The following is a 23,017-nucleotide window of genomic DNA, read 5'->3' as shown; positions in this document are numbered from 1 at the left end:
TTCAAGACAACTAGATCACTTGATAATGGTTTTGCTCAGGTCACATTGTGACAAGGTTTTAGTGTAGCCCTACTTCACAGAAGGAGGCAGAGAAGACGGACTGTCTACAACCCCCTTTAAAAGCATTTGTCTATTCAGAAAATTTTCCTGAGTAGGTCTCTTCAAAGGCTCTTTTAATTGTGATTTCAAGATCATTTTTGCAGGACTCTGGTCTATTTGTTCAGACATCTACTGTGCACAATTACAAGGAGACTAGAACTGAGGCATCTCAAAGAGCACTGTCAAGGTGTGTAGGGAGCCGGGTGGGTGGAGGGAGGCTGGGCTCTGACCCTAAAAACCATGCTTATGAATGCTGTTAATGTTTAAAGCAAGCCTAAGGGCACTGCTGAAGGACAGGGGAACAAATAGAACGGACCAAGATTGAGGTATAACAAGAATCCCCAGGCTATCCACCTGCTCAAGGTAAAAAGTGTGATATTACATAGGGCAACCTCTGATTTTGTGAGAGTTCTTCCTAAAGTCAAAGTGTATGCCTATTCTATGTTTCCAGATTACTTCATTCTTCCAAATGAGACCAAGTGTGCAAAAGTTCTTTGAACACTATATCAATGTTTTGTGTTCATTATAAATTATGGTTATCATCCTGCTTGTTATGTGGACTAAGAAAGTAGATCTAATATTTGGCTCACATAGGTGAATAGGTGAGAATTTGTTAATCCATCAGTGAAGTCCTTTCATTTGAAAGAGAGGGCCTTTCTATTATCAAAAGCTGTCCTGTGTGAAAAATCACCATGAAAGTGCCTGAAACACACAGGCTTGTCGTCCTGTAGACAGAATGGTAGAGTGATTCAGAGCTAATTCTGGGTTAGACTGCACAGGTCTGAATCTATTTGCTCACTGTGTAGTGCTTCAGGAATACAATTTAACCTCTCCGTGCTTCAGTTTCTTTGGCCCTAAAATAGAGCTAATGATAGAAACCAACTTTACACAGTTGTGAAAATTAACTGACTACATGTCAAACACTAACAGTCTCTGGCACATAGTATGCATAATGTAAATTATGTGATGAGAAGCGAGAAAAAATAACTTGAGAAAACGCTGAATATCATCAAAGTTGATTAGCTAACCAGTAGCTAAGGTCCAAGGTCCCCTCTCTTCCTTCTATGTGGCACTCTTGTTTTTGGTCCATCTGCTCCCCTTGGGTATTACCTCCTTGAGTGAATTACCTGCTGGAGATGAGAAGAGTGGAACTGGATCTGCATGACAGCTTTGATTAGGATGGAGCTAAGACTTGGTTATCTCCCTGTTTTGTGTTTTGGATAGGTGACATTTTAAAACTGCCAAAATTAAAATCTTGCTAATTTGCTTTGTACAGTTTAAAATGTTTGATGTCTTTTATTGTTTAAAGTTTGAGATTGGTTTTGAATATATGGTTTTCCTACATCTTGAAGAAGGATATGTTTGTTTACTCTGAAGTGGTCTATGTTCTGTTTTTCTATTTTACTATACTTTGCAAAAAACAGATGGCTGGCTTATGTTCACTGTTGTAGTGCACTAACTAGTATCACTCAGCCTTCCTGTTGTCAAGGTGTAGGAAGCAGCATAAGAGATGTTGGGCCTTCAGATCCCCAATTGCCAACTCTGGTCCTAGTTCCAGAGTGCATGGACATATTTGATAACATTCCTGCACTGAGTTATCACGGTCTGAATATTTATGTGATGCTCTACGAGTGGTACCAAAATGTTAGTGATGGAATTTTCACTAATGGCACCTTTTACTGTTTTTAAATTCTAGAATCTTAATAAATCCAAAGTGTACATTTTGGTAATGATTTAGCTATTTACTTTAAGGACTCCCCTTTAAAGCATTAACTCTGCACTAACTTTAACTTATGAAAAGATTCAGCAATAAGAATAAAAACTAGGCCAAAGCCCAAAGTAATAATCCTTCACAAATAAGATGGAGTTATAAAAATATGGGCATCCTGTGTGTAGCTTTGAAAATAACCAAAGTACTTGGAACTAAAAAGTTAGGTGAACATAAAAATTGTCATAACCAAATCCTTGACAGCTTGATGGATGAAAAGCAGATGGGTTTACACTATATGGGAGGAGGCATGGAAGGACAGCATCAGAGAGGGATGGTTAGAAAGTGAACAAGACACATTGCTCTTTGGAAAACAAGGAAAGTCCCTTTATTAGAACAAAGCATGAAATTCTGCCACTAGGTGGCGATGCCCTATAACTTTACAACTTAGGGTACATCACACCAGCGCTATGGAAGGTTTCTCCATTCTGCACCCCACCAGCTCCCTCCCCTCCTTCATTTTTCAGGATGACAACACCTTAGAGGTTTATGGCCATCAGGAGAATTTACTACTAAGCTATATACTGATGTGATGAAATCTAATATATGTTGTGCAATGAATTATGAGTTATTTAGTTTCAGGATTTTATTACTTCAATCAGTTATGACCATATTTCCTTTTATATGATTGCTCACTCTTTAAACATACCAGATGACTGTATAAAGAACACCTAATAAAGTCTATAGATGTAAAAAAAAAAAATTAAAGCAGAAAAATAAGATAAACTAGAATGGGAATAATGATTTCATAATATAATTTTTAAAAAAGGAATCCCATATGATTAGAAATTGAAAAAAAACAAACCATGGGTCAAAAAAATCATAAGAGAAATTTAAAAATAATAAATATTGAATGATAAAAATACTATATATAAAAGCCTGTGAAATATTTCTAAAGTGGTAGAAGAAAATTTATAGTTCTAAATTCTTATTTTACAGAACATTGAAAATTAAGACGATAAAGATTCAACTCAATAAATTAGAAAAAGAACAACAAAAGGAAAGTAGAAGAAAGTTCAATATAAAAATAAAAGTCAAAATGATTAAAATAGGAACCAAATATCCAACGATGAGGCTTGATGAAGGCAAAAGCAAGAAATACATTAGAAAATTGATTATTGTAATTTATCAAATGGTCACACTGTGATATTAATGTGAAGAAAGGATATGAACGTGGCAGTACATATAGATGGGAAAAAACTTCATAATATTTGTAATAAAACCTCTCAGCAAACTAGGAATATAAAGAAAGTTCCTTAACTTGAGAAAGACAATCTACTAAAAAAGGTGAAACTTTTGTAGAATTTAGGAACAAAATAAGGAAATCCTCTACCAATGCTGTTGTTCCTCTTTGTACTGAAGATCCTAGATAGCACAGTAATACAAGCTAAAGAAATATTGTAAAGAAACTGTCATTATTCAAAATATAATTAACAGATAATCCAAGAAAATCTATAAATTATTAGAATAAACAGAATTTAAGAAGGCTCCAGCATATAAAATAAATATACAAAAATATCAATCATGTTCCCATTTACTAGAAACAATTAGAAAATGTAGTTAAAAAGATGATATATTTCACAATAATAATAGAAACTATAAGTACAAATGAATCTAACAAAACATTTCTTCAGATTACACTATTATTATGAATATGTTTTCATATAATGTAGAATATAGTTTCAATTTTATCATTTGCTGCTATCTTTTTGAGTTTTGTTTGGCTACTTTTTAATGTGTCAAAACCAACTCTTTTTTTTCTCTTCCTCCTCTTAATAATTTTTGGTAAAGAGATTACCTTAAAAAGCACAACTTCCAGGTGCAGGACACCAGAAAAAGCAGGGTAGCATTGTAAATAATCTTCATTGTTTTCACCAGGTGAACTATTATATGAATGCACCAGGGAAATGGAGTCATACTGCAATCGCTCAAAGACTGAAAAATAGTAAAAAAAAAAATATAGTGGCATCATTTTTTCTGTTTTTGTCCATCTCTTTGTCCCCTAGTCTCCTCAAATCATTATCCTTCCCGTACCTCTATTTCAATGATATATTCCTATAAAACAGTTGTATACATAGTATTAGAAGGGATGTATTATATAGAAATTTAGAGCATAAACTCTGGAATCAGATGTTCTGGGTTCAAAGCTCGGCTCAGCCACTTCTTGCGGTGTAACTTGTGGCAAGTCATACAACTTCCCTTGGCCTATACAAACTTCTCTAGTAGAGTTGTGATTAAATAAATTATAACATGCAAAGCCCTTTAGAAAACTGGCACATAAATCTTTAGTAAATATTGGATATTATTACAATTATCAGTGATTTGAATCACTTGGAGGGGAAATTATGTAGCTACTGCACTTATTGTTTTGTTCTTGTTTTCTTTTTTTTTCCTTTTTATTTTTTAAAATTAATTATTTATTTATTTTTCACACCGAGTCCCGCTCTGTCGCCCAGGCTGGAGTGCAGTGGCGCGATCTCGGCTCACTGCAATCTCTGCCTCCTGGATTCAAGCGATTCTCCTGCCTCAGCGTCCCGAGTAGCTGGGATTATGGGCACACAACACCACCGGCTAATTTTTTTTTTTTTACTTTTAGTAGAGATGGGGTTTCGCCATATTGGCCAGGCTGGTCTCGAACTCCCGACCTTAGGTGATCTGCCCACCTCAGCGTCACAAAGTGCTGGGATTATAGGCGTGAGCCACTGCGCCCGGCTGCTCCTTTTGTTTTCTATCTGAGCAATATTCTTCCTACTCCCTGCAACCCTCCACTCCACTACCACTTTGAATAGAGGTAAACATGTGAGAAGTAAAGCTGTATGGAATGACAGGGAGATGCTTTCAAGTAAAATAGAGTTCTATTTTTTTTTTCTATGCATTACCACCGAACCCAATGTCTAAAACTTCTTTGGTCACCAATGTTGTCCCACCATTCATTGATTTATTTATTGAAATATCTGTTTCACGCCATCCATCCCCTACAGCTCTCAGAATAATTCCTACCCATTGCAAGGGCTTCATAAAGGTTTACTGCACGAATGAAGAAAAGATGCTTCTCTCCTTTGAATTAAAAGGATCTATAAAACTTGGGTCAGATTCAGTTTTATAATTTGCATTCTATAAAGTTCATCTAAATATCAGAGATTCCTTTTCTGATAGTAAGAATAGGAATCTTAAAATACAAATAGTAGCGCTTGATGGATATTGGAATGAAGTATATGCTCAGCATAACATGTAAGGCCCTGAAGCACTTTATCTTCACCTCCTAGTCCTTCTTGTAGATTCAAAATTATAGCCAAGCTGTTTCCAGAAGAACTCTGCCTTTTCTCTGGAAACCCTCAGTCTGAAAAGCATTCCCTGCCCCTCCACATGGCAGATGTCACTCTACCTTTAAGGCCCACCCAAAGTTCCTCCTTCCTTTTTTTTTTTTTTTTTTTTGAGACGTAGTTTTTTGCTATTGTCGCCCAGGCTGGAGAGCAATGGCGCGATCTCCGCTCACTGCAACCTCTGCCTTCCAGGTTCAAGCGATTGTCCTGCCCTAGCCTCCCGAGTTGCTGAGATTACAGGCGTCCACCATCACGCCTGGCTAATTTTTGTAACTTTAGTAAAGACGGGGTTTCACCGTGTTGGCCAGGCTGGTCTCGAACTCCTGACCTGATCTGCTCGCCTCGGCATCCCAAAGTGCTAGGATGATAGGCGTGAGCCACCGCGTCCGCCCCCCTACTCCTCCTTTTTGATGGCTCATGATTACTACCAGGCAGTGACTTGGTCCATCCTCCACCCTTCCTGAATACCTGGAACAAGCAAACATTATGGCACTTGGATTTGACTATCACATTGTAGCTTTAAAAAAAAAATTATTCAACTCTTCTGCCTTACACAGAGAAAGACATACACTTCTGAAGGCTGGCCTTCAACAGATGCTTTTTATTGGTCTTGAACCAGCCTTTTTTTTTTTTTTTAATAAAAACATTTTCCAATGCACGCAAAAGTAGAGAGAATAATATAATAAATCCCCACATATACATCACCCAGCTTTAAATTATCAACTCATGAACATTTTTATTACACTTTCCCTCCACCTTGGCACCAATGACTTACTTTCAAGCAAATCAAAAGATTCAAGTCTATTTCTTAGAAAATACAACTACAATTATTTCATCTAAAACATTACAAATAATTATTTAATGTCGTTAAATATCCATCATTTCATTCAAGCATATTTTGTGAAAGAGCCGCTTAATCCCTGCATGTTATTTTTTCTATTTTGAAACCATGGAAAGAACAGGGATAAGGGGAAGGAAATCTGTGAGAATGCATAAATAAGTTTCAAAGAGCCTAGATGTCCTAGATGAGAAAGAATCTGACCTGGTTTAGGGTGGGAGAAATTTATTTCTCTACTTCTCCGGAGGAGGAGGGTGCGACTTCAGGCCGGCTGATGCAGGAGGAGGTGCGGAGGGTAGAGTGGTACTACCTCCGTTGGGAGTTCCTTCCGGATAATCCCAACGCGGAGCGAGGAGGCAGCGCTTTTTTGGAGGCTTGGCTTCCCGTGCGTTTCCAGGTGGGAGAGTGGATCTCCCGGAGGCACAAGGTTGGTCTCCCATAAGGATTACAGAAACGGGTCGTCAGTTTTCTCCGGTGGGCCCTGGCAAAGCCAAGAGACCTGAGATGGCGGCGGGTCCCCTCCAGGCACAGAGCTGGCTTCCTCCTGTTTCGCTCTTACCGTATTTCCTGTATCCTGAGACGTACATCCCTTCTCCGCCTCCACCCCTCCTCCCTACCCCATTCTATTTTAACGTTTCTATTAGGATGGGTGTTAAAAACCGATGTCGTTATTTAATACAGTGTTTTTCCATCGCGCCCCACCCCCACTAAATGTAAATAAATTTATTGAGAATTTAATATAATTTATGCAATTTTAAGACGAGAAGAAATTCAAGTTTACCTTTAAGTGATAAACTCTGAATGGCTTATATGTGTGGGAGGGACGCGGGGGTGGGCGGTAACCAAATACATTATTGAAGAGCTTTACAAGCCAGCTGCAGATGCACATCACAGCTATGAAACTAGCTACAAACATTTAAAAAGCAATATGCAAACATGTAAGTTGACTAGAGTGCAGAATAGCACACTAGCACTAACCATGGAAATTGTGGAAAATGAATTCACCGTATGTCATAGAATCTAAGATCATTTTTTCTTTATTTTTTAAAGCAAATTTGTAATTTTTGAAGGCTTATTATATTTTTCCCCAAATTTGAATATCTAGGAAATCTCTGCGACCTAACAATTGATGGTACGCTATACTTTAGTTGGCAGCTTTTTTTTTCTTTCTTGTAGGTATGGAAAATAATGACCCATCTTACCAATGATGATATGTTATATTCTATGATTTATGGTAACCAGAAGAAAGTACCACGTGTCTCAGAAGAAAAGGCTTCCGTAACTTCTTAGACCTTCATTATTAAAATAGCCTACACATCCATCTCCCTTTAGCTATGGACAAACTAGATCACACTTCTTCAGCTTTGTTCTCAGTGCTTTTTGTTTGTTTGTTTTTTGTTTTTTTAAATGGAGAGAACTTAGTCCTTAATGCCAGAGTGGAAGTGCCTGTTACACTCTGCTGTTTACAAGCTCTGAGCTCTTTAAGTAATTATTTAAATCCTTGGAACTTTGGTTTCCAGGCCATAATTTTTTCCTTGCAAAGGTTTCCATAACCAGGGATAATACATGTAAAGCATTTACTACTATAACTATCTCTTATCTCCACCCTTCTACCTTCCTCCAAGTAGCCAGCACAGCCCTTTACACAAATTAGGTACTCAGTAAATATTTGGGAAATAAATGACCCCGTGGTTTTGTACCAAATGCTACTAATAAAGACAGAAAAGTCAGATGTAGCTGTAGCTTAATGAAAAGATGTGAGGGAGGCATTGGGAGAGGCAATATTTTAGAGCTAGAAGAGTAGTTGGATCTAGACATACTGATGTGGGAGACAGCAACATAGAGGTGATAGTTAAAAGACAAGGGAATGGATTATATCCCCAAGAGAAAATCTAAAGAAAAGATAATTGAGCTAAAAACAGAATATTGAGTAATTAGAGACAGATAGAAGAAAAGAAGTCTGCTGCAAAGGCTGAGAAAGAGTCGTCAAAGTCAGCGAAGAAGATTCTAAGCCAGAGTTTCTCAACCTTGGTGCTATTGACATTTGAGGCCAAATCAATCTTTGTAGTGGTGGCCAGAGTTTACCGTTTAGCAATGTCTTAAGCTAAGCCTCTACCAACTACATGCCAGTACTACTCCCTACTCCTCGAGCTGTGATAACTAAAAAGATTTCCAAACATTGCCAGATGTCCCCTGGGGTACACAATTGTCCCCAGTTGAGAACCATTGGTCTATCCTTAATCCACCAAATTTGCTCCTTTCCTAGTTTTTTTTCTTTCATCTCAGTGAAATGTTATGCCTTCCACTAAGATATACAAGTCAAACTTTGGAGTCTTTATTTTTAGAAACTGAAGAATATTTTATTATTTATTAAAGTAAATGAAGTAATTTCACAGTCTTTTTACATAGGTCTCTAAATCTTCAAGACTAAAGACATTAAGAGTTGCAATTAAGTCGTTCTATAGCTATAGTTTTAGCAAATTAAGAGAAATATGTGTCTAGTTAGTAAAGTAACAGGAATTAAAAATTTTATCAACTCCAGCTAGGTTTAATTTACAGTAAACATTTGACTTGAGGTGAAAACAGTCCCAACTTAGAGTTGCTTCTATCAACATTGACTATTTATACCACAATTAGATTTATTTATTTATTTGTTTATTTGTTTATATGCTTTGTGGTAAAGCATACATAACATAAACTTTACCATCTTAACATTTTTTAAGTGTACAGTTCAATAAGGTAAAGTATATTCTCATTGTTGTACAACCAATCTTGAGAAATTTTCGATACCTATCAAACAACTCTCCATTTTACCCTCCTTCCAGATGCTGGAAACCACCATTATACTTGCAACTGGAATTTTGTTTGTTTTCATTATATTAAAAAGGAGATCTAAAGCCTTTATTATTCCAGATTTCGAAACAGGTTTTTTTCCATCATCTTTTTTTTTCAACATCAATGAACCAGCTGAATGTGAATCATGAAGCCAGAAGAGGGCACTGTTAGGTTGGAGGAACATAGAGGCCAATTTGAGAAGTGCTATAGATCCAACTCTCATAACTTACAATGCTCAAAAGATGACAATAGAAAATAAAACTAAACCCACCTCTGAGTGATAGTAAATGGTTTTCATTTAGTTTTTTAAATTGAGAAGTTGGGTGATTAATTTGATTTCTTTTGAAAATTAGCTTTTCTTTCTAAAATTTTTTTAATTTTTAAATTTTTTATTTCTATAGGTTTTTTTTGGGGAACAGGTGGTATTTAGCTACATGAGTAAGTGCTTTAGTGGTGATTTGTGAGATTTTGGTGCACCCATCACCCGAGCAGTATACACGGAACACAATTTGTAGTCTTTTATCCCTCATGCCCCTCCCACCCGTTCCCTGAGTCCTCAAAGTCTACTTTATCATTCTGATGCCTTTGCGTCCTCATATCTTAGATCTCACTTATGAGTGAAAACATACAATGCTTTGTTTTCCATTCCTGAGTTATTTCACTTAGAATAATACTCTCCAGTTCCGTCCAGGTTGCTGCGAACGCCATTAATTCGTTTGTTTTTAAGGCTGAGTAGTATTCCATCATATATATATATATATATATATATATATATACACACACACATATATATAACAATATTGTTACATATATACATATATATGTAACAATATTGTTATATATATATCAATTTTGTTATATATATAATATATATAACAATATTGTTATATATATATCAATTTTGTTATATATATAATATATATATATATATATAACTATTTTGTTATCCACTCGTGTGATGGGCATTTGGGCTGGTTCCATAGTTTTGCAATTGTGAATTGTGCTGCTATAAACATGCATGTGCAAGTATCTTTTTCGTATAATGACTTTTCCTCTGGGTAGATTTGTAGTAGTGGGATTGCTGGATCGCATTGTAGTTCTACTATTAGTTCTTTCAGGAATCTTCACACTGTTTTTCATAGTGTTTATACTAGTTTACATTCCCTCCAGCATTGTAGAAGTGTTCCTTTTCAATGGCATCCACACCAACATCTATTATTTTTTTGATTTTTTGATTATGGCCATTCCTGCAGGAGTAAGGTGGTATCGCATTGTGGTTTTGATTTGCATTTCCCTGATCATTAGTGATGTTGAGCAGTTTTTTATATGTTTGTTGGCCATTTGTATATCTTCTTTCGAGAATTGTCTATTCGTGTCCTTAGCCCACTTTTTGATGGGATTTTTTGTTATTTCTTCTTACTGATTTGTTTGAGTTCATTGTAGATTCTGGATATTAGTCCATTGTCAGATGCATAGATTGTGAAGACTGCCTCCCACTCTGTGGGTTGTCTGTCTACTCTGTTCACTCTTCCTTTTGCTGTGCAGAGGCTCTTTAGTTTAATAGTCCCACCTATTATCTTGGCTTTTGTTTTAATAGTCCCACCTATTATCTTTGTATTTAGTCCAACCTATTTATGTTTGCTTTTGTTGCATTTGCTTTTGGATTCTTGGTCATGAATCTTTGCCTAGGCCAAAGTATAGACGGATTTTATCGATGTTATCTTCTATATATATACTTTTTTTTTTTTTTGAGACGGAGTTTTGCTCTTGTTGCCCAGGCTGGCATGCAATAGCGTGATCTCGGCTCACTGCAACCTCTGCCTCCTGGTTTCAAGCGATTCTCCTGCCTGAGACTCCTGAGTAGCTGGGATTACAGGCATGCGCCACCACCCTCGGCTAATTTTTTGTATTTTTAGTAGAGACGGGATTTCTCCATGTTGGTCAGGCTGGTCTCAAACTCCCAACCTCAGGTAATCCACCCACCTTGGCCTCCAAGGTGCTGGGATTACAGGCGTAAGCCACCGCACCCAGCCATCTTCTAGAATTTTTATAGTTTCAGGTCTTAGATTTAAGTCCTTGATCCATCTTAAGTGGATTTTTGTATAACCTGAGAGATGAGGACACAGTTCCACTTTCCTACATGTGGCTTGCCAATTATCCCAGCACCATTTGTTAATTAGGGTGTCCTTTTCCCACTTCATGTTTTTGTTTGCTTTGTCGAAGATCAGTTGGGTGTAAGTATTTGGGTTTATTTCTGGATTCTCTATTCTGTTCCATTGGTCTATGTGCCTATTCTTATATCAGTACCATGCTGTTTTGGTGACTGTGGCATTATAGTATAGTTTGAAGTCAGGTAATGTGATGTCTCAGGATTTGTAGTTTTTGCTTAGTCTTGTTTTGGCTATGTGGGCTCTTTTTTAGTTACATATGAACTTTAGAATTGTTTTTTCTTTCTGTGAAGAATGTTGGTGTTATTTGGATGGGAATTGCATTGAATTTGTACTTGCTTTCGCAGTATGGTCATTTTCACAATATTGATTTTACCCATCCATGAGCCTGGGATGTGTTTCCATTTATTAGTATCATCTATGATTTCTTTCAGCAGTATTTTGTAGTTTTCTTTGTAAAGGTCTTTCACCTCCTTGGTTAGGCATACTTCTACGTATTTTGTTTGTTTATTTATTTATTTTGCAGCCATTGTAAAGACGGTTGAGTTCTTGATTTGGTCCTCAGCTTGGTATCTGTTGGTGTATAGCAGAGCTACTGATTTGTGTACATTAATCTTGTATCCTGAGACTTTGCTGAATTCATTCATCAGTTCTAGGAGCTTTCTGGAGGAGTCTTTAGGGTTTTCTCAGTATACAATCATATCATCAGCAAACAGTGACAGTTCAACTCTCTCTTTATTACTCTGGATGCCCTTTATTTCTTTCTCTTGTCTATTTGCTCTGGCTAGGACTTTCAGTACTATGTTGAATAGAAGTGGTGAGAGTGGGCTTCCTTGTCTTGTTCCAGTTCTCTCATGGAATGCTTTCAACTTTTCCCTGTTCGGTATTATGTTGGCTGTGGATTTGTCATAGATGGCTTTTATTACATTGAGGTATGCCTCTTGTATGCCGATTTCGCTGAGAGTTTTAATCACAAAGATGTGCTAGATTTTGTCAGATGCTTTTTCTGAATCTATTGAGATGATTATACGATTTTTGTTTTTAATTCTGTTTATGTAGTGCATCACATTTATTGATTTGCCTATGTTAAAGCATCCCCTTGCATCTTTGGAATGAAACACCCTTGATCATGGTGGATTATCTTTTTGACATGTAGCTGGATTTGGTTAGCTACTATTTTCTTTCTTTCTTTCTTTCTTTCTTTCTTTTTTCTGAGAGAGAGTTTCACTTATGTCATCCAGGTTGGAGTGCAATGGCACAATCTTGGCTCACTGCAACCTCCTCCTCCTGGGTTCAAGTGATTCTACTGCCTCAGCCTCCTGAGTAGCAGCTGGGATTACAGCCACTTGCCACCACGCCCGGCTAATTTTTATATTTTCAGTAGAGATGGAGTTTCTCCATGTTGGCCATTCGGCTCTCGATCTCCTGACCTCGTGATTAGCCCACCTTGGCCTCCCAAAGTGCTGAAATTACAGGCATGAGCCACTGCATGTGGCTGGTTAACTAGTATTTTCTTAAGAAATTTTGTATCTATGCTCATCAGAGATATTGGTCTGTAGTTTTTTCTTTTTTTTTTTGTTATGTCCTTTCCTGGTTTTGATATTAGGGTGATACCGGCTTCATGGAGTGATTTAGGAAGGAGTTTATCTTTATCTTGTGGAACAGTGTCAATAGGATTGGTACCAATTCTTTTTGAATGTCTGATAGAATTCAGCTGTGAATCTGTCTGTTCCTGGACAGTTTTGGTGGTAATTTTTAAAATTACCATTTCAATCTCGCTGCTTATTATTGGTCTCTTCAGGGTTTCTGATTCTTCTTGATTTAAGCTTGGAGGGTTGTATATTTCTGGAAATTTATCCATCTCCTGTAGGTATTCTACTTTGTGCATGTAAATGTTTGCGTAGTAGTCTTGAACGATCTTTTGTATTTCTGTGGTGTCAGTTGTAATATCTCTCATTTTTGTTTTTAATTGAGCTTATTTGGATCTTCTCTCTTTTCTTGGTTAATCTTGCTAATGGTCAATCAATTTTATTTATCTTTTAAAAATACCAGCTTTTTGTTTCATTTATGTTTTGAATTTTTTTGTTTCAATTTCTTTTAGTTCTGCTCTGATCTTCATTATTTCTTTTCTCCTACTAGGTTTGGATTTGGTTTGTTCTTGTTTTTTCATTCTCTTGAGGTGTGACCTTAGATTGTCTATTTGTGCTTTTTCAGACTTTTTTGATATAGGCATTTAAGGCTATAAAATTTTAGCACCATCTTTGCTGTATCCCAGATGTTTCAATAGATTGTGTCATTATTATCGTTCAGTTCAAAGAATATTTTAATTTCCATCTTGATTTCATAGTTGACCCAATGATCATTCAGGAGCAGGTTATTTAATTTCCATGTATTTGCATGGTTTTGAGGGTTCCTTCTGGGGTTGATTTTCAATTTTATTTCAATGTGGTCTGAGAGAATACTTGACTTAATTTCAATTTTCTTAAATGTATTGAAACTTGTTTTGTGGCCTATCATGTGGTCTATCTTGGAGACAGTTCCATGTGCTGATGTATAGAATGTATATTCTGTGGTTGTTGGGTAGAATGTTCTGTAAATATATGTTGTTTATTTATTCTAGGATATACTGTAAATTTATCGTTTCTTTGTTGACTTTCTGTCTTGAGGACCTGTCTAGTGCCATCAGTGAAATATTGAAGTTCCCTACTGTTATAGTGTTGTTCTCTACCTCATTTCTTAGATCTAGTAGTAATTGTTTTATAAATTTGGGAGCTCCAGTGTTAGATTCATACATATGTAAGATTGTGATATTTTCCTGTTGGACAAGGCCATTATAAAACGTCCCTCTTTGTCTTTTTAAACTACTGTTGCTTTAAAGTTTGTTCACTTTTGGTGCCCATTTCCATGAAATATCTCTTTCCATCCCTTTACCTTAAGTTTATTTGTTTCCTTATGTGTTAGGTGAGTCTCTTGAAGGCAGCAGATAGTTGGTTGGTGAATTCTTACCCATTCTACAATTCCGTATCTTTTAAGTGGATCACTTAGGCCATTTACATTCAATGTTAACATTAAGATGTGAAGTACTATTTTCTTCATTGTGCTATCTGTTGCCTGAATATCTTGGTTATTTATTTATTTATTCATTTATTGTATTTTTGTTTTTTAGGTTCTGTTGAATTTATGTTTCAAAGAGGTTCTGTTTTGATATGTTGCCAAGATTTGTTTCAAGATTTAGAGCTCCTTTTACTAGTTCTTGTAGTGTTGGCTTGGTAGTGGTGAATTCTGTCAGCATTTGTTTGTCTGAAAAAGACTGTATCTATCTTTCATTTATGAAGCTTAGTTTCACTGAATACAAAATTTTTGTCTGATAATTGTTTTGTTTAAGAAAGCTGAATAGAGGGCCCCAATCCCTTCTAGCTTGTAGGGTTTATGCTGAGAAACCTGCAGTTAATCTTACAGGTTTTCCTTTATAGATTACCTGGTTCTTTTGCCTTACAGCTCTTGGGATTCTTTTCTTCATTTTTACTTTAGATAAACTCATGACTATGTGCTTAGACAATAATCTTTTTTTGATGAATTTTCCAGGTGTTCTTTGAGCTTCTTGTATTTAGACATCTAGATCTCTAGCAAGGCCAGGGAACTTTTCCTTGATTAATCCCTCAAATATGTTTTTCAAAGTTTGAATTTCTCTTCTTTCTCAGGAACACCAATTATTCTTAGGTTTGGTCATTTAACATAATACCAAACTTCTTGGAGGCTTTGTTCATTTTTAAAAATTCTTTTTCTTTGTCTTTGTTGGATTGGGTTAATTTGAAAACCTGGTGTATGAGCTCTGAGGTTCTTTCTTCTGATTGTTTGATTCTATTACTAAGATTTTCCAGTACATTTTGCATTTCTCTAAGTTTTTCCTCTCTTTCTGAAGTTGTGATTGTTTTATATTTATGCTATCCATTTCACTGAAGATTTTCTTTTCTTTTTTTTTTTTTTTTTTAGTACTTATTGATCATTCTTGGGTGTTTCTCGGAGAGGGGGATATGGCAGGGTCATAGGATAATAGTGGAGAGAAGGTCAGCAGATAAACACATGAACAAAGGTCTCTGGTTTTCCTAGGCAGAGGTCCCTGCGGCCTTCCGCAGTGTTTGTGTCCCTGAGTACTTGAGATTAGGAGTGGTGATGACTCTTAAGGAGCATGCTGCCTTCAAGCATCTGTTTAACAAAGCACATCTTGCACTGCCCTTAATCCATTTAACCCTGAGTTGACACAGCACATGTTTCAGAGAGCACGGCGCTGGGGGCAAGGCCATAGATCAACAGCATCCCAAGGCAGAAGAATTTCTCCTCCCAGACGGGGCGGCCGGGCAGAGGCGCTCATCACTTCCCAGACAGGGCAGCTGGGCAGGGGCGCTCCTCACTTCCCAGACGGGGCGGCCGGGTAGAGGCGCTCCTCACTTCCCAGACGGAGCGGCTAGGCAGAGGCGCTCCTCACTTCCTCCCAGACGGGATGGCGGCCGGGCAGAGGCGCTCTTCACCTCCCAGACGGGGCGGCCGGGCAGAGGTGCTCCTCACCTCCCAGATGGGGTGGCCGGGCAGAGGCGCTCCTCACTTCCTCCCAGACGGGGCAGCCAGGCAGAGGTGCTCCTCCCTTCCAAGAAGGGGCGGCCAGGTAGAGGCGCTCCTCACTTCCCAGATGGGGCAGCCAGGCAGAGGCGCTCCTCACTTCCTCCCAGACAGGGTGGCGACCGGGCAGAGGTGCTCCTCACTTCCTCCCAGAAGGGGTGGCGGCTGGGCAGAGGCGCTCCTCACATCCCAGATGGGGCGGCCGGGCAGAGGCGCTCCTCACCTCCCAGACGGGGCGGCCGGGCAGAGGCGCTCCTCACCTCCCAGATGAGGCGGCCGGGCAGAGGCGCTCCTCACCTCCCAGACGGGGCGGCCGGACAGAGGCGCTACTCACTCCCAGACGGGGTGGCTGGGCAGAGACGCTCCTCACTTCCTATATGGGATGGCGGCTGGGCAGAGGCGCCCCTCACTTACCAGAAGGGGCGGCCGGGCAGAGGGGCTCCTCACATCCCAGAAAATGGGCGGCTGGGCAGAGGGGCTCCTCACATCCCAGACAATGGGCAGCCGGGCAGAGACGCTCCTGACTTCCTAGACGAGGTGGCGGCAGGGCAGAGGCTATAATCTTAGCAGTTTGGGAGGCCAAGGCAGGCGGCTGGGAGGTGGAGGTTGTAGCGAGCCGAGATCACGCCACTGCACTCCAGCCTGGGCAACATTGAGCATTGAGTGAGCGAGACTCCATCTGCAATCCCAGCACCTCAGGAGGCTGAAGCGGGCAGATCACTCGAGGCCAGGAGCTGGAGACCAGCTGGGTCAACACGGCGAAACCCCGTCTCCACCAAAAATACAAAAACCAGTCAGGTGTGGCGGCACATGCCTGCAATCCCAGGCACTCCGCAGGCCGAGGCAGGAGAATCACAGGAGCCCGAGGCAGGGAGGTTGCAGCGAGCTGAGATCACGGCAGTACAGTCCAGCTTCGGTAACAGAGGGAGATGGAAGAAAGAAGGAGAGGGAGACCAAAGGAAAGGAGGGAGAGGGAGAGGGAGAGGGAGAGCTGAAGATTTTCTTAAGTTGGACTTCACCTTTCTCTAGTGTCTGCTCAATTAGCTTAATGATTGACCTTCTGAATTCTTTTTCTGACAATTCAGGGATTTCTTCTTGGTTCCATTTCTTCTTGGATCCATTGCTGGTGAGCTAGTGTGATTCTTGGGGGGTTGCTAAATAACTTGTTTTATCTTACCAGAATTATTCTTCTGGTTCCTTGTCATTTGGGTAGGCTATGTCTGAAGGAAGATCTGAGATTTGAGGCTGGTTTTCACATTCTTTTGTCCCCTGGGGTGCTCCCTTGATGTAATATTCTCCCCCTTTTCCTAGGGATATATCTTTTTGAGAGCTGAACTGTAGTAATTTTTATTTCTCTTCTGGATCTAGCCACCAAGCAGGGCTACCATGCTCTGAGCTGGTACTGGGGGGTGTCTGCAGAGTCCTGTGATATGAACCATCTTCAGTTCTCTTAGCTGTGGATACCTGCACCTTCTCCAGTGGATGGGGCAGGAGAGTAAACTGGACTCTGTGAGGCTCCTTAGTTGTAGTTGTTTAATGCACTAGTTTTGTACTGGTTGGCCTCCTACCAGGAGGTGGTGCTTTCAAGAGAGGATCAGCTGTGATAGTATAAGGGAGGATCAGGTGGTGGGCAGGGCCTTAGAACTCCCAAGAGATTATGACCTTTGTCTTCAGCTACCAGCATTGGTAGGGAAGGACCATCAGGTGAAGGCAGGGTTAGGCCTGTCTGAGCTCAGATTCTCCTTGGGCAGAGCTTGATGTGACTGCTGTGGGGAATAAGGTTGTGGTTCCCAGGTCAATGGAGCTATGTTCCCAGAATTATGGCTGCCTCTGTTGTGTCATGCAGGTTGTCCAGGAAGTGGAGGAAAGCTGGCAGTTACAGGTGTCACCTAGGATCCACACAACCCAAAAGGCTGGTGTCACTCCCACCATTCCCCCCTCCCTCCACAGCACTGAGTTTGTTTCTAGGCAGTGGGCAAGGAAGGCTGAAAACTTGTTTCATTCAGCCGGGCTTTTGTGCTTCCTCACCTGTCAAGTCTGCACAATCGATTCATGCCCTCTTCTAAGTTCTGGCCAGGAAACTGAATTTGGTTGGAATTGTCATAAAGTCCAGCTGGAGATTTTCTTCTTTCTGTGTTTTTTTTCCCAGTTTCTCTGGCAGTCCTCCCCAAGGACCCCTGTGAGACAAGTTAGAAATGGCTTCTCTGGGTACCCAGAGAGCCCACAGGGCTTTTCCTGCTGCCTCCTCTAACCTTGTATTTTGCTCAGCTCTTCAGATTGTCTCAGCTCCAGGTAAGGTCAAATTCTTCTTCTGTTATCTGGACCTTCAGGTTCCCCAGTGAGGGTGTGTATTCAAGGGCAAACAATTCCCGTTTCCCACTCTCACAGTTTGGGCACTCAGAGTACTTGTGCTGTCTTCTGAGTACTGCAGAAGCAATCTGCTTCTTTCAAAGGGTCTGTTAATTCTCACAGCTTTCCTGGTATATTCCCACAGTAGTTCTTGGAGCAAAAGTTAACAGTGTGAGTCTCCACATGCTGCTCTGTCCATCTAACTGGGAGCTGCAATTTAGTCCGCCCTTCTGTCTGCCATTTTTATAAATCTTTTGTTGAGCTTTTAAAAATATGCTTGCTGGCCATATGCATGTCTTCTTTTGAACAGTGTTTGTTCCTGTCCTTTGCCCACTTTTTAATGGGATTGTTTTTTTCCTTGTAAATTTGTTTAAGTTCTTTAGAGATACTTGATAGAAGACATTTGCCAGAAGCATAGATTGCAAAAATGTTCACTCATTCTGTAGGTCATCTGTTTGCTGATAACTTCTTTTGCTATGCAGAATCTCTCTAGTTTAATTACATCCCATTTGTCAATTTTTGTTTTATTGCAATTGCTTTTGTCATGTTCGTTATGAAATCTTTGCCCATTTCTATTTCCAGGATGGCATTGCTTAGGTTGTTGCATTAGTCTGTCCTCATGCTGCTGATAAAGACATACCCCAGACTGGGTAATTTATAAAGAAAAAGAGGCTTAATAGACTCACAGTTTAACGTGGCTCAGGAGGCCTCACAATCATGGTGGAAGGTGAAAGGCAAGTCTTACATGGTGGCAGGCAAGAGATAAATGAAAACAAGTGAAAGGGGTTTCCCCTTATAAAACCATCAGATCTTGTGAGGCTTATTCACTACCACCAGAACAGTATAGGGGAAACTGCCCCCATGACTCAATTATCCCCCACTGGGTTCTTCCCACAACACGTGAGAATTATGGAAGCTACAATTTAAGATGAGATTTGGGCTGGGACACAGCCAAACTGTATCAGTTGTTTTCCAGGTTTTTTATAGTTTTGGGTTTTACATTTAAGTCATTAATCCATCTTGAGTTAATTTTTGTATATGGTACAAGGAAGGGCTCCAGTTTTCATCTTCTGCATATGGCTAGCCAGTTATCCCAGCACCATTTGTTGAATAGGGAATCATTTCCCAATTGCTTGCTTTTGTAAGGTTTGTCAAAGATCAGATAGTTGTAGGTGTACAGTCTTATTTCTAGGTTTTTTATTCTGTTCCATTTATGTGTCTGTTTTTGTACCAGTACCATGCTTTTTTGGTTACTGTGGCCCTGTAGAATAGTTTGAAGTCAGGTAATGAGATGCCTACAGCTTTTTTCCCCTAGTTCTGTGAAGAAAGTCAATGGTAGTTTAATAGGAATAACATTGAATCTGTAAATTGCTTTGGACAGTATGGCCATTTTAATGATATTAATTATTCCTATTCATGAGCATGGAATGTTTCTCCATTTGTTTGTGTCATCCTTTATTTCTTTCAGCAGTCTTTTGTAGTTCCTCTTGTAGAGATCTTTCACTTCCCTTAGAGATCTTTCACTTCCCTTGATTGCTGTGTTTTTAGGTATTATATTCTTTTTGTGGCAATTGTGAATGGGACTGCATTCCTGATTTAGTTCTCAGCCTGATTGTTGTTAAGGTATAGAAATGATAGTAACTTTTGTACATGCATTTTGTATCCTGAGACTTTGCTGAAGTTCTTTATCAGCTGAAGAAACTTTTGGGTCAAGGCTATGAGGTTTTCTACATATAGAATTATGTCATTTGGAAACAGGCATAATTTGACTTTCTCTATTTCTATTTGGATGCCCTTTATTTTATAATCTTGCCTGATTGCCCTGGCCAGGGTTTTCAAAATTGTGTTGAATAGGATTGAGAGAGGATATTCTTGTCTTGTGCCACTTTTCAAGGAGAATGCTTCCAGCTTTTGCTCATTTGGTATAATTTTGGCTGTGGGTTTGTAATATAAGTTTCTTATTTTTGAGGTACGTTTCTTTAATACCTAGCTCATTGAGAATTTTTTTTTAACAAGAAGGGGTGTTGAATTTCATTAAAAGACTTTTCTGCATCTATTGAGATAATCTTGTGGTTTTTGACTTTAGTTCTGTTTATGTGATGAAATATAAATATATTTGATTTGCGTATGTTGATATGTTGACCTCACCTTGCATCCCAGGGATAAAGTTTACTATATCATTGTGGATAATCGTTTTTGATGTGCTGCTGGATTTGGTTTGTGCATACTTTATTGAGGATTTTTGCACTGAGGTTCATCAAGAATATTGGCCTAAAGCGTTTTTTTGTTTGTTTGTTTGTTTTGGTGTCTGTGTGTGTCTGCCATATTTTGGTATCAGAATAATGGTGGCCTCATAGAATGAGTTAGGGAGGAGTCTCTCCTCAATTTTTCAAAACCGTTTCAGCAGAAATGATACCAGCTCTTCTTTGTGCATCTGGTAAAATTCAGCTGTGAATTCATGTGTTTCTGAGCTGTTTTTGGTTGGTAAACTATTTATTACTAATTTAGTTTTAGAGCTTGTTATTGTTCTGTTCAGGGATTCTATTTCTTCCTGGTTCAGTCTTGGGAGGGTGTATGTGTTCAGGAATTTACTTTTTCTATGTTTCAGTTTATGTGCATAGAGGTGTTCATAGTATTCTCTGATGGTTGTTTTTATTTCGCTGCAGTCAATGTTTATATTTTCTTTTTTATTTCTAATTTTGCTTATTTGGATTTTCTTTCTTTTCTTCTTTAATAGTCTAGCTAGTGGTCTACTTATTATTTTTTTCCAAACAAACCTTCCTGGATTCATTGATTTTTTGATTAATTTATCGTGTCTCAATCTTCCTCAGATCTGAGTTTGGTTATTTCTTGTCTTCTGCTAGCCTTGAGGTTGGTTTCCTCTTGGTTCACTGGTTCTTTTAGTTGTGATGTTAGCTTAGTAAATTGAGATCTTTCTAACTTTCTGATGAGGAAATCTTGTGCTATAAATTTCACTCTTAACACTGCTTTATCTTTGTCCCAGAGATTCTGGTATGCTATTTTCTTTGTCTCACTAGTTTCAAAGAACTTAATTTCTACCTTAATTTCATTATTTACTCAAAAGTCATTGAGGAACAGGTTATTCAATTTCTATATAACTGTATGGTTTTGAGTGTATTTCTTTTTTTTGAGTGTATTTCTTAGTGTTGATTCCTAATTTGATTGTATCTGAGAGATTAGTTGTTATAATTTCAGTTCATTTGCATTTACTGAGGAGTTTTTTATGTCTGATTATGTAATTGATTTTGGAGTATGTGCCATGTGGCAATGAGAAGAATGTGTATTCTGTTCTTTTTGGGTGGAGAGTTCTGTAGATGTCTATCAGGTCCATTTGATTCAGTGCTGAGTTCAGGTCCTAAATACCTTGGTTAATTTTCTGCTTTGATAATCTGCCTAATACTGTCTGTAAAGTGTTGGAGTCTCTTACTATTACTGTGTAGGAGATTAAGTCTCTTCAAAAGTCTCTAAAAGCTTGCTTTATGAATCTGGGTGATCCTGTATTTGGTGCATATGTATCTAGGATAGTTAGGTCTTTTTTAATTGAACTATTTTCCATTATGTAATGCCCTTCTTTGCCTTTTTTGATCTTTGTGGGTTTAAAGTCTGTTTTAGAATGGCAACCCCTGCTTTGCTGTTTTCCATTTGTTTGGTAGATTTTTCTCCATTCCTTCATTTTGAGCCTGTGGGTGCTATTGCATGTGAGATAGGTCTCTTAAAGACAACATACCAATGGGACTTGGTTCTTTATCCAGCTTGCCACTCTGTGCCTTTTAATTGATGCATTTAGCCCATTTACATTCAAGGTTAGTATTGATGTCTGTGGATTTTTTTCCTGTCATCATGATGTTTGCTGGTTATTATGCACACTTGTTTATGTGGTTGCTTTATAATGTCACTTGTCTATGTAATTGAGTGTGTTTTTGTAGTTGCTAGTAATGGGCTTTCTTTTCCATATTTAGTGCTTCCTTCAGGAGCTCTTGTATGGTATTACCCAAAGCATTTCATAGTGCAGTGACAGCAGGATCCATCCTTGTTCACACATGTCATCAGCACAGCCTTGGAAGCACAGCATAATGCACACTCATTGGCTGTAGCAGGGTGCTAGCAGGTGCCAGGGTGTTTGCCTCTGTGCAGGATAAAGCTGCCTCAAAGGACATTTGCAGAACTGGGTATTTATAGGCATTGAAAAAGTAATGTTAAAATAAGCCTGTTATGTTAAATACAACACTGTTTAAAATCCTACAGGGCAAAAAACTATACTCTTTGGGGTAATGTTTATAATCAGACTAAAGTCTGCAAGTTAACATGTAACCTCACAGAGTCTAGGCTCTAATTGACATCAAATAGCAGAGTCAAAGTTATGTACATTCACTGAGAGAATTAAATAATTTGGTGGGCCTATTTAACAATGCTTTATTTAAAGAACGTATCTTCTCTTTATTTTTAAGTTTTGTTTTTTTTTTTTTTTTTTTTTTACTAACACAGGTATCACCACAAGGCAGGCTTTTTGCTTGATAACATTTTGTTTGCTCTATCAATTCTAGAGCTGCAATCTCTGAATGATATTAAAATGTAGCATCTCAGAGGCTAACTTTGGTGATGGTTTCATGGATCAGAATTTAGCCCTCATCTTTCTATATCAAAAAAACTTCATTTTTAGGACACCTGATTGAATTCTAGGACTAACTCCAAGCAAATGAAGTGAGCAACCTATAAATAAGACTACCAAGTTAGTGATTCCACTGAGAAATACATTTGCTGAACAGATTTCCAATATCTGAATAGTGCATTCATTCATTTATAATCAGTAGGACATCAGTATGTGTGGACTAACAGCAAGGGAATTAGTTGATTGTATTAATGGATGGTGTGATTAGGCAAAAATAAGAGGAAAACTAAAATAAACCGGGTTTTGCAGCTTAAAGAAACCAACATTATTATCTCATAGTTTCTGTGGCTTAGAAATTCAGGTGCAGCTCAGCTGGATTTCTTTGTCTCT

At 38.6% G+C, this 23,017-nt stretch overlaps 1 protein-coding gene across 2 annotated transcripts in view; it reads right to left on the bottom strand.

Moving 5' to 3' along the window:
• NBDY (negative regulator of P-body association) overlaps positions 1–6,619 on the bottom strand; it is a 134,730-nt gene extending 128,111 nt beyond the window's left edge. The window contains exons 1-2 of one of the 2 annotated variants that reach the window (XM_063660597.1): positions 6,233–6,619; positions 3,666–3,802 (exon numbers count right to left, since the gene is read on the bottom strand). Coding sequence is in view for 1 of the 2 variants with exons in the window: in XM_054471319.2 (XP_054327294.1) it covers positions 6,262–6,468 (207 nt within the window). In the remaining variant the exon portion in view is untranslated. The remainder of the gene's footprint in view (positions 1–3,665; positions 3,803–6,232) is intronic. The other variant, XM_054471319.2, reaches the window with a different exon arrangement.
• Positions 6,620–23,017: the final 16,398 nt, after the last annotated feature.

The sequence above is a fragment of the Pongo pygmaeus genome, chromosome X (assembly GCF_028885625.2).
Source record: "Pongo pygmaeus isolate AG05252 chromosome X, NHGRI_mPonPyg2-v2.0_pri, whole genome shotgun sequence".
Taxonomy (NCBI): domain Eukaryota; kingdom Metazoa; phylum Chordata; class Mammalia; order Primates; family Hominidae; genus Pongo; species Pongo pygmaeus.
The sequence above is the reverse complement of the archived record's forward strand: the minus strand, read 5'-3'. Positions and strand labels throughout refer to the sequence as shown.